Source organism: Mytilus edulis, chromosome 6, assembly GCF_963676685.1.
Source record: "Mytilus edulis chromosome 6, xbMytEdul2.2, whole genome shotgun sequence".
Taxonomy (NCBI): Eukaryota; Metazoa; Mollusca; class Bivalvia; order Mytilida; family Mytilidae; genus Mytilus; species Mytilus edulis.
The window spans coordinates 3,753,520-3,766,485 of NC_092349.1; the positions used below are offsets into that span (position 1 = coordinate 3,753,520).

At 31.9% G+C, this 12,966-nt stretch overlaps 2 protein-coding genes across 19 annotated transcripts in view; one reads left to right on the top strand and one right to left on the bottom strand.

The window, feature by feature from the left end:
- LOC139527008 (leucine-rich repeat-containing protein 43-like) overlaps nt 1–3,336 on the bottom strand; it is a 32,268-nt gene extending 28,932 nt beyond the window's left edge. For 13 of the 18 annotated variants that reach the window (XM_071322247.1, XM_071322239.1, XM_071322241.1 and 10 more), the window contains exons 1-2: nt 3,140–3,330; nt 1,123–1,201 (exon numbers count right to left, since the gene is read on the bottom strand). In XM_071322247.1, coding sequence (XP_071178348.1) covers nt 1,123–1,201; nt 3,140–3,235 — 175 coding nt within the window. In that variant the 5' untranslated portion in view covers nt 3,236–3,330. Of the gene's footprint in view, nt 1–1,122; nt 1,202–3,139 lie in introns of all 18 variants that reach the window. The other 5 variants (XM_071322250.1, XM_071322245.1, XM_071322248.1 and 2 more) reach the window with 1 other exon arrangement.
- Nucleotides 3,337–3,532: 196 nt separating this feature from the next.
- Nucleotides 3,533–8,636, top strand: LOC139526968 (ADP-ribosylation factor-like protein 6-interacting protein 4). Its single transcript, XM_071322157.1, has 5 exons — nt 3,533–3,866; nt 5,592–5,770; nt 6,484–6,577; nt 7,405–7,474; nt 8,316–8,636. The coding sequence occupies exons 1-5, from the start codon at nt 3,628–3,630 to the stop codon at nt 8,373–8,375; spliced, it is 642 nt and encodes a 213-aa protein (XP_071178258.1). The 5' UTR covers nt 3,533–3,627; the 3' UTR covers nt 8,376–8,636.
- The last annotated feature ends 4,330 nt before the right edge of the window (nt 8,637–12,966 follow it).

Consider the following 12,966-nt stretch of genomic DNA (forward strand, 5'->3'; position numbering starts at 1 on the left):
GTCCCGCCCCGATTTTTTTTATTTAACAAAAATATGATTTCCGGATTTTGTTCATGTCCATTACCGGGAACCATCGATAATTTTGTTTCATTCAAAACTTCCTGTTTCAAATTTCGTTTTTTGTATTTCTTCGAGTAATCTAACGAAAATGATTAAGTCGACACATTCTGATGCTCTATGATGGCAATATCATCTACCGAGAGTAGGAATGATAACGAGAAGGGCATGAAATATTCGAGTTACGAGTAAACGCCTTGTCATTGAACGCAAATTGCGGTAGTCACAAGTGAATCGAAAACCGTGTTTTTTCTTTATTTATTATTTACACAATGACTTTGTGTCAGGAAATTTGGACTGTGAATGATACGCAGAGCGCAAGAATCGTAGAACAAATTGGTACAAAACACATGACTGGATTAAAGAAATTGACACAAGCACGAACTTGTTTGATTTATGACCTTATATTGAGGAAAAAGTCGACAAACACGCCGCTGATTTTAATTATAACAAGCCCTTATATTTACCCATGGCTGTTGTTTTTGTTGACAAACAGCAAATACCCACTATAACTGTCCCAATACCCTGAATTTAGTCATTAAACAACTACTACTTTTTGGTTAAGGTCATGTTTTGCATCATATTAATTACTTTCAACACTGAGTTTAAATTTTATTCTGTACTCATAATACTTGTGTTGCATACAATTGTACCAATACATTTTATTGGTTTTATGGGGACTACAAATCATTGCTTAGAAAGCAAAATAAATTTGGTGTAGGTATAGTCCAACTAAAGAGAGCATTTCTCTTCTTTTTGATGTATACTATAAATAGGTTCCTAAGCGGCAATTACATGTATAACAGTGGTTGTCAATCAGGGATTTTTATTTAAAAGTTTAAAAAATAGTGTAGGATTCCTTATACAGCCTGTATAAACATTAGACAAACTGGTTTTGCACTAGCATATACCCCACGGTATGAAGAACTCGTGACAAGGGTTTCATATAAAATAAAATTTTAAAAATTAAATCCTCCCACCCGCCCCATGTTTTTCAAAAATTTGAAAAGATGAAAATCTACTAATTAATTTTAGTTGGCCTTATCAATAACAAAATGTATATACCTTTGAGTGTTATGGAATATTTGCTTTCAACATCATCTTTTGTTTTTAGTTTTTTAAGATTCTTTGTCTTTGTTTCTCTCTGAAAAAGAACACAAATAGCTTTAGAGCATCAATATAGAACATGATAACTTTCATGACTTTGTAAAATTTAAAGGAAAAGTTATGGAGGATGAATAAAATATATTGTTATAAAAACAACAATATTAAAAAGTGTTAAGTAAATGAATACTTACTGTTTAATATTGTTTTCCTTGTGACTTGTCATTGAACATGTTGAATTTAGCCAGTTTGGAATACAGGTACACATATTTTGACCTAGGGCTAAGCATTTTTCAAAATTGATGTTTTCCCTATGACTTTTATTTAAACTTAAAAATCAGAGGAATATTTTCAAATTCAGAAGTCATGAATCTGCATTGACTCTGCAGCATCAACAACAAGAAGTCTTGTACAATAATGTTTTGTAAATTAAATGCTGAAGAAACATGAGAAAGATTTGTGGTATCCGGTCGTTCCGGCCCCAAACCGATTCGGCCCCAAGTGGATCTGTTCCAAGTCAATCCGGAACCATAATAAATGATAAGCGATAAGGAATAAACTATACAGACTTTTAATTAGTATAAATGGAATTTGTAAAAAGTATCAATGATGGATGACAAGAGGTAAGTGTGAGGAATTTTAAGAACTTCAAACAAAAACAAAGTTTGTATGGATCAGCTTGGGGATCGGCTTGTACCATTGTGACTGTAACTATTTGTTATTAAACAGGATTAAAGACTTGTTAAGATCACAGTCAATTGAAAGAAATTGAAGATAATTTAATACTGATGATTAATGTTGATTGTCCTAAATTCTATTATATTTTTTTTAATATAATTACACCCAATAATCTAGACAACTTGTAGTGAAAACATTTTTTTACCGTACACCTTTTACATTATAATAAAATTCATAAACATTTATGAATCACAATTAACAATGATTAATATACATGTATACCTTAAATAAATATATTTTTTATTGGGGCCGGATCGACTTTAAATATGGGCCGGATCAACGTTGGGCCAGATCGACATGGGACGGATCGACCTGGGCCAGATCGACGTGGGGCCAAATCGACATGAAAGCAGATTTGTAGGCAAACACTTCAAATCTAAAAGGTTTCAATGACTTTAAATTGCAAACTTTATTGTAAAAATACTATGAAATCTTTTGATGTATAACCAGATGTATCAATTTGATTGTTAACTATAAAAGGAATTTGGAGTTAAGATATGAAATTTCTTTAGATCATCAAGTAGCAGTTAATAATCATGTAAAGTGTTTCAATATTATCAATAATTGCTGACTCTTGTTATTTTGCATGAAATTATGTTCTGTTTAAAATATGTCTTATTTTGTACTGTTTAAAAAGGGGGATGATGATTGTGTAGGCCAATATGCATGATATACAAGCAAGAAAATTGTTCAACTTGGTTAACTTTTTCTTATGTAACAAGATTTAAATGTCTGTTGATTTCCATGGAATCCGGGTCCGTTCGCGCCCAATCGCGTTCGCACCTATCCACGTTCTCCCCCTTTCACTTTCGCACCCTACACGTTCCCACCCAAAGTTCGTTTGCACCCTACACGTTCTTTGTCATTGTTTCAAGGAATTGGGATACTTGCAGAATTTTATTATGTGTTGAAAATAGTTCATAATCATCGTAACCAATAAAAATTGGGCGCGAACGTGTAGGGTGCGAACAGACTTCGGGGGCGAACATGTGAGGTGCGAAAGTGTAGGGTGCGAAAGTATATTGGGCGCAATGGACCTGATACCATTTCCATGTACATTTTGTACATGTACAATTGATTAGTGATATTTAGCCAAATAATCCTCAGGGCTTTTAAACTGTAACCAAGAAGACCCTTTGGATTAAAATGGTAACTATACATCTCTCTCTTTTTGGAACCAGAAAAGGGCATATTATATTTACATTTTTATTTTAAATGTATTTTAAAACAGTGTTCCTACCCAAGATCCACCTCCACATGGAAATTCTTTCAAACACAACGTTTTTAGTTGTGTTTCAAATGCAAAAAATGCGCGGTTGGGCTCTACAGTCGTCATTTTAACATATATAAAATCTCAAAATGTGGAAAACTTTTGGATGGCAACCAGAACGTCCATTTTGACGCCAAGTGCTTCTTCCGCTGCTAGGGAAATATAAATAACAGACTCGTTAAAAAAACGAATTTAGTCAAAGGTAAACAATATATTTGTATCTTCTTTTTATAATATATTATTTATATATAATATCATCAAAACAAATATAACTAAACTAATAAATATAATTTGCTACATATTACTTGTAATAAATGAAGTTGTGTTTTGTAAGTTTTTTGTTTTGATCCGAAATATATAAGAACAAAATGTCTGCGCCCATAAGATTTGTAAATTTTCACTATTCTCGACTGTTTTGCACATTTTTAGCTTTTTATTGATCAAATGAAATAAATTAAATGGGAAAATCCAGAAATAGATCACGGTCAAGGTCACCATTACCTTCAAAGAAAAGAAAATCAAGATCGAAGTCCAGCAGCAAAAAGAAACGTAGTCGTAGGCATAGTTCATCAAGTTCTGATTCATCCAGTTCATCAAGCTCAAGTTCTAGTTCCCAAAGTTCTAATCCCTCAAGAAGAAGATCATCAAAAGATTCTAAAAAACATAAAAGAAAGAAGAAACATAAATCTAAGCATAGGTGAAAATCTAGCATTATCGTTTCATTTAGTGATTTACCAGCTATTTTGTTCTGTTTTTGCAGTATAATTTCCTCCACTAAATATTGTGTTCAAATAATATGAGGCAGGCATAACCTGTGAATGGGGACGAAGTCTGTATGTATTATTTTCTTACCTCAAACATGTTAATAAAGGAAACGGAAATACCGTAACGTTCCCGATTTCGGTTCTGTGGTTAGGGATTTAGCTGTGACGTTGTTTAAATTATGACGTCATATTCAATGTAAACAAAAGAAACGCTTCCATCAGGTAACGTTTTTTTCAAATCAAACAATTATTAAAAATGAAATTGTATTGAGTTCCAATCTTATATTTTACTAGACTGATACATATAATTTTCTTTTCAAAGTCTCATGCAAACAAGACAGATTTCTGCGCAAATGCGGGGAAAACCGGAACAGGAACTAGATCTGAAAAAAAAAGTTAACGATTTTGAGTTCATAAGTAGAATGAAAAATTCGGGAAATTTCCCGATTTTTTTTTTTTTTTATTGATTTTTCTACTGTAATTCGTCCCCATAATATTTATTACATTGTACCGGCACTTGCAAATGACTGGTAACGAGTTGAAGACATTTCGGCACGCAGACAAATCTGCACCCAAGTCAGAAGACATTTCAGCACGCAAGTCAGAAGACATTTTGGCATCATTGTGGACATTTCTCAAGTGTTAGGTGCAGATTTGTCTTGGTGCCGAAGTGTCTTCCTCTGGTGCAGATTTTTGGAATGACAATTTGTCTGGGTACCGAACTGTCTACAATACTTATCTTGTTTGTATCTTATCCAAATAATAATAACCTCTTGAAAGGCTATTTTATTTTTTGCTTTGACTACTTACAGCGACTCAAAGCAAAAAAATAAAATAGCCATTCCAGACTTTATAATTATTTGGAGGGGGGGGGTCTCATTGGGCGCTTCTGATGCCGAATCCTGCTTTCTGTTTTGTCACATTCCTGTATCCCGCATACACTACGTACATAACAAATTTCATTTTTTTGTAATTTCCTGTGTCCCTCTAGACTTCATTTCCTGTTTTCACGGCGCAATAATTCGACTTTCACGTGTCATGCTTAGACCCACTATTTGGACTAGTTGGTATCATGTCGTTCCAGATGATTTCATTTTGTTCAGGCTCAAGTCTATACTCCCCATGTTGGTTGGATTGGTAAGGGAATTGAACTTCACCCATATGATGTTGGCCACTAAGGTAAAAGGAAATGGCTGTAAATCACTCCAACCAACTTGGACAGGATATAAATACTTGTGTCAAAATGACATGAGAACATCTGATCATGGTGTGTTTTCGTTTGTCAAATTAGGGTTAAATTCTAGCTGACATAACTCAATTGGGTTTTATAAGTCCAATTGAGCTTATATTAGATGGCCTAACCTTTTTGGTTATTAGATATGAAATCAAGAAGCTACTGTCAAGACAACAGATATTGAGCATGAGCAATTTTTTTTTATATGTTTACATTTATAACTGAAAATACTGATGATGTTAAATAATGTAAATCTGCATATGCCAACTCCACAACAGCAGATGTTATTTGTTGTTATAAAGCTCACTTGGTCACCCTTCAGAACATTTAATTACTCAATTATGTCTTTTTTTCTTTTTCATATTCGTTGCTCCTTGTCATGCATTTAACTTAATATTATGACAACAAAATTTTATTTTTTAAGGTCATCTTCAAGCAGTTCTTCAAGTGCCTCTAGGGAAAGAAAAAAATCTAAAAAGAAAAAGAAGAAACAAAAAAAGAAAAAGTCTTCCAAAGATAAAGTAGAGCCAAAACGAGAATTAGAAAAACTTATTAAAAATGAAGATGTGAAGCTTAAAAGCAAGGAAAAAGAAACAAAAAATGGTATAAAATAGACATAAATATTAGATAGACCAAATTAAGTACATGACCAATATCAGTGAAAAGAAATATATTCATGATGTTGAGAATCACATATCATCCACTCATCGAATTGGATTTTTTATTTGATAAGTCAATTTAGAATAAGATATATATTATTATCCAACTACAAAAATGTATAACAGCATTTAAGTGATTAAACTATGGTGCTGCCAAATCATAGGCAATTATAAACATTAATCATACTGTGACCTATAGTTGTCAAACATCTATGTCATTTGATCTCTGGTTGTCTCATTTTGAATTATTTCACATCTGCATATATAGTTTCATATGACAACAGATGTCAATACCTTTTATAGTTTGAAATTTGGTAAGGCCAATATATGGGTTTTGCTCATTTTGGAGGTATCACTAAGCATCACTATATCTTTTTATTTTGAATTATTTGTCAAGTTATACATGTTTTCTTCTGGTTAATATTAATAAATCAAGTCACTCATGAAAGGGACATTTACACAACACTGATATTACATACTAATCAAATAAGTTTTTTGTTACACTTCTATTGAGATTAATGGGGGTAAAATTTTATGGGGTAGCATTTTTGAAAACAGAAATACTTGAAGATTGAGAATACATAGAAATAAAAGACAAATTAAGCAGTATATTTACAAAATATAATTTTATTTGAAATATTTCATCGTTTCTTTGAGCTGTTAGATCCATGAAGCCGATGACAAAAGAAGAATGGGAAAAACAACAGAGTGTAATTAAAAGGGTGTATGATCCCGAAACGGGCAGGAACAGGTAACAAACAAACATGGGTGGCCTTCGGCTGTTGTCTGTCCTTTGGTGGGGTTGTTGTCTCTTTGACATATTCCCCATTTTCATTCTCAATTATATTGAATTGTGACTTTTGTAAATTCATTTATAATTTCTTCAGTACAAATTTTCCAGAAAAAAACTTTTATTTTTTTTTTTTTTTTTATTTAAACTATGGATTGGTAAAATTTTTTTTAATACAGAACATTTGTATTAAGTTGAATATTTAAATTTGTCATTTACCTATACCCTTGAATCCAAGAAAACGATTATGAATTCATAGTAGTCAAACTTGTGCACAGAACTGTTGTTTTACAGAATTTATATTTTACCATATGCAAATTTTATGAAAATATTTTTGTCTTTCAAGATTTTACTTGATCATTTATCAAAATTACACAAATATTTCAGTTTTTTGAAAATAAACTACCCTTTAATGTTGGCACTTATAAAAATAGAAAACAAAAAATGCAAAAAAAACAATCTATGAGAAATACAATGTTGCTTTCTTTTGTAAGCATTGTCCAATCAAGTTGAGGGGAACTGTTAATTATTACGTTAACAGTCATATATTATATTGAAATTATGAACTAAATTATCATGCCTATGATATGATACGCTGATACATCTAAAACTTCCATTACATAGGTAGAAATTTTCTACAAAAAATAAAAAAAACAATTTCAAAACATTATATTCTCATCAAAATGACGGTATTCAATAAAGAGATTAGTATGTGGCACAAAAAAAAACAAAACCAAACATAAAAACTAAAGACAAACATTTTTTTAAATATAGAATTGACATTCTAGGTTGGTCAAAGGAGATGGTGAAATTCTAGAAGAAATTGTTAGCAAAGACAGACATAAAGAAATTAACAAGGTAACTCTTGTAGGATATTGCCTATAATTTTTGTTTCTTACGAAAAGTAGAATATTCAGTTATGAAAGCTTTCTGTTGATTCAATATGATACATGGACTACCAATTAGCATATATTAAATGGGTAAATGTGAACCAAGAATTGAAATGAAGTATACATCTTTTATATGCCTGTATGCAGGCTTCAGCAAAATCATAAAATTAAATATCCAAAGATTACAAATTTCAATCAATCCATAAAATTTATGAGGATGTAACGGTAAGCAACTCTAAGACAGACACCATATGACCTTCAGCAATGAGCAATATCATACTTCATAGCAGTAAGGGCCAGTAATATGAAAAGTACAACAATTCAAACAAGAAAAAATATATTGCCTGATTTATAAAAAAGTATGATAAATAACAACAAACTAACCACAGTATAACAGGCTCTCAACTTGTAACTGGCACAAACAGAATATAGAAGGGTTGAATATGATAGGTTCTTTTAAGGGTCATCCATAATTGTCAACCATTTTCCAAAGTGTAAAAAATGGGGGGTTTTTTTTATTGAATTTTCCGGAAAAAGATTTGTTTCAGTTTATTTCCAATGCAAATTTTATATTAATCTCAACTATATAATAGACAGGATATTCTTTTTATTAAGAATGATTAATTCTTTTCTTGAAATCTGAAAATGGTTGATGTACACTTTTTGAGGGAGGGTCCCCCCGGTCTGAAAAGCTGTATGGTTTGTACACTTTGGAAAGTAGGCCCAACATTCTGCACATATATTATCATCTGTTGCAGTGATGTTATGTCATTAATTTTTTTATATATCTTTTTTTTTATCTTTTGTAGCAATCTACACTAGGTGATGGAGTTTTCTCCCAGGCGAAGATGGGATTGAATAAAAAATGAGAGATTAACTGTTTTCTTCTTTGTGACTCATTTTTCAAAGGCAGTGTTGAATGTTCAGTGTTGCATGCATGAAGCACAAAATATGATTAAATCCTAGAAGAATAATTTATATGCAAATCAGTAATAACATGCTTAACTCTTATTGTTAACTTATGTTAATTTATGCATATAGGCTTTAAGCCTGTGTTAAGATATTTTTTTTATTTGTTAGTGTCTTTCTGTGAGTAGATCAGCAAATAAACAAACTACATGTATATTTAATGTTTTTGTTTTTTCGTTTTTCATTGTCTTGAGTTTTGTATAAGATAAGGAAACGAGACATATTTCAAAAAGAGTCAATATGACTAGAACTTTATCAATTATAGGTAAGAATTAAAGACCTTCATCAATGAGCAAACCATAGTATATAGTGTGCCAAAAAATGGTAAAATGACAAAATTACTGAACTCCCAGAAAATTCAAAAATGGAAAGTTATTTATAAAATGGTCAAAATAAAAGCCCAAACTCATGAAAAGAATGGAAAACAACTGTAATATTCCTGACTTGGTACAGACATTACCTTATGCAGAAAATGGTGGATTGGTTTTAAAGCTAGTGAAACCTCTCACTTGTATGACAACTACGGATAGTTTCATGTACTCTAAAGTTGTGGATAATAAAGATGTTTCTTGTTAGAAGATTGTCATTACGACTCCAATCTTAATTGACAAGGATAGTCTTTTGTTCAATGGTTCTCTCCTGAATCCCCAGCTTCTTCCACCAATAGAAACTGATTGCCATAATACAGCTAATAGTTTTTGTGGCATTAAACACCAACAATCTTTTAATCTAATATTACTTTGACTATGTAAAGAGAGATAGCTCTATTTCATGTTTCTACAATCACTTACTTCCTGTAGGAGTGAGTCCTTTTTCTGTTAGTGGTCGATTGTGTAACATTATGCTTATAGTTATTAAAGTATTAAAACTTATTAATGTCCTTCTGAGTAAAAAATGGTAGCAGTGCCTGGTTGAAAGGAAAAGACATAAGAGTGCATAATAATAGAGTGTAAAGTGGAGAGAAAATATAAAGGTGGACAATATTATACCCCACCCCAAGAACAATGCAAAACTGAAATCATTTGAACTTTACAAGCAAGAACTTTTGGCCTGGAATGAAATAACTGATTTAGATAGGGTGTTGTAATTGCCCTATTCCTACATGAATGTAATGAATCAAAAAATTAGAGAAAAACTGTTTGATCAGATAAGTTTAGATGATTTAAAGGAAGACACTGGTTTGACACCACTAATTACATTTGTGGACAAACATCTTGCAAATAAACTCATCATAGATACCAGGACTAAATCTTGTATATATGCCAGACGCGCTTTTCGTCTACAAAAAAGACTCATCAGTGACGCTGGAATCCAAAATTTAAAAAGGCCAAATAAAGTAAGAAGTTGAAGAGCATTGAGGACCAAAATTCCTAAAAGTTTTGCCAAATCCAGCTAAAGTAAACTATGCCTGAGATAGAAAAGCCTTAGTATTTCAAAAATTCAAAATTTTGTAAACAGTTAATTTATAAATAGAACCATATCAATGATAATTCATTTCAGCACAAAAAGTGCTGACTACTGGGCTGGTGATACGCAAAAGATGACTTAGACGACAGTCTTGCAATGAAGATTTTGCAGATTTTAAAAAGGGCCAATCAATTCAAGATTATGTAGAAACATTTGATGTTAAGTATCGTAAAATTGAAAAGAAAATACAAAGTTGCCCTCTGAAATATTGACTTTCAACTGTTGAGAAAAGCCAAGATTACCAAAGAAGAAAAAATGTAAGTGCTTACAGCATAAATTATAAAAACAGACCAACATTGTATGACGAAGCAAAGAGATCTCTCAAAAATAAAAATTAAGGGTGAAATGTGTGATTCAGACAAAGTTTATGCCTCAATAGGTAGCTTGCTTTTTTAGCTGAGAATGAAGAAGCTTTTCTGGCAGCAGGGTGTTTTAGATATAAACATAAAACATTTGAGGTTTTGATAAAGGTCAACGGGGTGGAAAAACTAATTGGACAAGGGTAGGATGCTCTACAGTAAAGAAGAGTATATACCAAAAGGTACAGACGGCACAATATTGACATGTAGTTCTTGTGGATCTTTCCGACATATGATGGCAAACTGTCCACATAGCTGGGAGAATATACAGGAGAGAGTAAATATATCAGAGAAAGAGGAAGTAGTCATGCTTATAGGAAACGTGCGTGAGGATATCACTCGTCTTGGGATGGATGCACGAAACTGCTTTCTTGATAGTACACGTAGAAGCACTGTATGCGAACAATTATGGATGAGGAGTTATGTTAACTCTTTAAGTGGAACTGATAAAGCAAAGAATTGATAAGGAGGGTGGCAACAAGGTATTTAAATTTGGAGGTGAAACACGATTAAAATCAATTGGAGGGTATAATCTGCCAGCAGTTATCGCAGGTAAAGATATAACAAAAAGAACTGATGTTGTAGAGTCGGACATCCCACTTTTATTGTCTCGAACAGCAATGAAAAAGGCAGGTGTGAAAATGGATATCGAAAATTATACTGTAGAGAAATTTGGTTAACATATATCACTGAATTTTACTTCATCAGGAAACAACTGCATTCCAATAGATAAAAATGAAGAACTTCTCGAGGTTGATGTATGTGCTGTGAGACTTTAAAAATTAGACCGGGGAAGGTAGTTTTCCAGGTTGGAAAACTAGTTTTTGTTCGACATGGAGAAGTCTTTGTGAGTCAGAGAGTTCCACCAAACAGATTACTTAGTAACTAAAACTAAAGATATTAATTTTCGTGAACAAAACGACAATATTGAAACATCTCATACAAATGAAACAGGCATTCATGAAACCAGATATACTAATAAAAATAATGAAGTTTCCTGTGTATAAAAGAAAAGATTTTTTTTCGAGTTATTATCTACATTGAAAAAAAGAATTCCTCAGATTGAGAACATTCAGGCAATAATAATCCCTAATCTAGAAGAAAATGACAAAATTCAGTACAAACTGCCTAATTCACACACATGTAGTAAAGTAGAAAAAAGTAAAAGGGAAAAATAAACATTGATATAATATGTTCAAGATGATGTTGATGAAGATGAGAAAAGTGTAGATTCAGATAAAGTTGACTTGGAAAGGGTCACATGTGACAGTGGTGAGACTAAAATTGGTGTAAATACGACAAAATTGTTCCTTTTTGAATGGCGCTGAAATTGCTAAACAAACTGAACTTTTAAAACTCCATAATTTTGACACTTATGAAGAATGTGATGACATAGTTCAGAATGCTCTTTATACAAGATGGGTTATTACAACCAAAGATAATCAAACAAAAGCAAAACTTGTGCGAGGTTTTGAAGAAGAATTTACCATGCAGAGAGGCAGTCCAACAGTAGGAAAAAGAATAATTAAAATATTCCTTTCAACGTTTAATGCAAGCATGAGTCGGATCGTTAAAACTATAAAATCGGCTTTTCTTCAAGGGAAGATATAAGATAGAGATGGGTGTTTCTGAAGCCCCAACCAGAAAGCAAATTTTAAGAATGGAAAAATATGGAGATTAAAGGACTGCTTGTATGGACTTAAATATGGAGCAATATCATTTTATTTCAGTGTAAGGGGGGAGTTTATACGTTTGGAATGTAAACAATATAGTTTGGACCCTGCAGTGTTTGTCAAATGTTTGTTGAATGAATTGTTTTCATGTAGGTGATTTTCTTCATTCTGGGGATGAAAAGTTTGAGGAAGTTTATGTTATGAGAAAACTGCGGACAAGATTTATTGACGGAAAAATTGAAGAGAAATATTTTTCGTATGTAGGATATCAAATTTATTAGAACAATTATGACATTATTCTGGATCATTCTACATATATCGAGAAAATAGATAACAACTATAAAACCATAAGAGCCGCAACGACACAATATGTCCTTAATACAAGGGAACAAACCTTGTACAGGAAGTTAATTGACCAAATAAAATTTAGCTGTTCAAGTTTCAAAACCTGATATAGGCGAGTGTAATATTTGAAAAAGACGTCTAGTTAAGGACTTTAATGCACCCACCTAACACACGGCTAATTTTTTTTAAATGAAAGAATAATGATTAAACTTTGATTTTTGCCCGGTCTTCACAAAATCGTACGGTGCAGTTTTTGTAAAATTGACGTTTATTTCAGAAATTAGTTGAAAATTATAAAATTACGACATGTTTTTCAAGCAAAGGAAATAAGTCGTATCTCTTCTTTTAGACAGAATAATTAAGTGAATTAGATTCTTAAAATAATGAAAAACAATATTTATAACTGTAACTCCGCATGCTTTTGTATTCCTTCTAAATATTTGACATTTTGTACCAAAATTTTCATAATCCCGACCTTTTCGGATCTACAATTAAATTTTTATTAAATGTTTTTGCTCTCTATCCGTTTTAGAACACACCAAAGTACTCGTCAGTTACCTTTTTTTTTCATTCAAGATCAAGACTTTATCTCAACATTTCTTAAAATCACGAATTTCTGTAATTTTATGATGTTGAGTAAAATCACT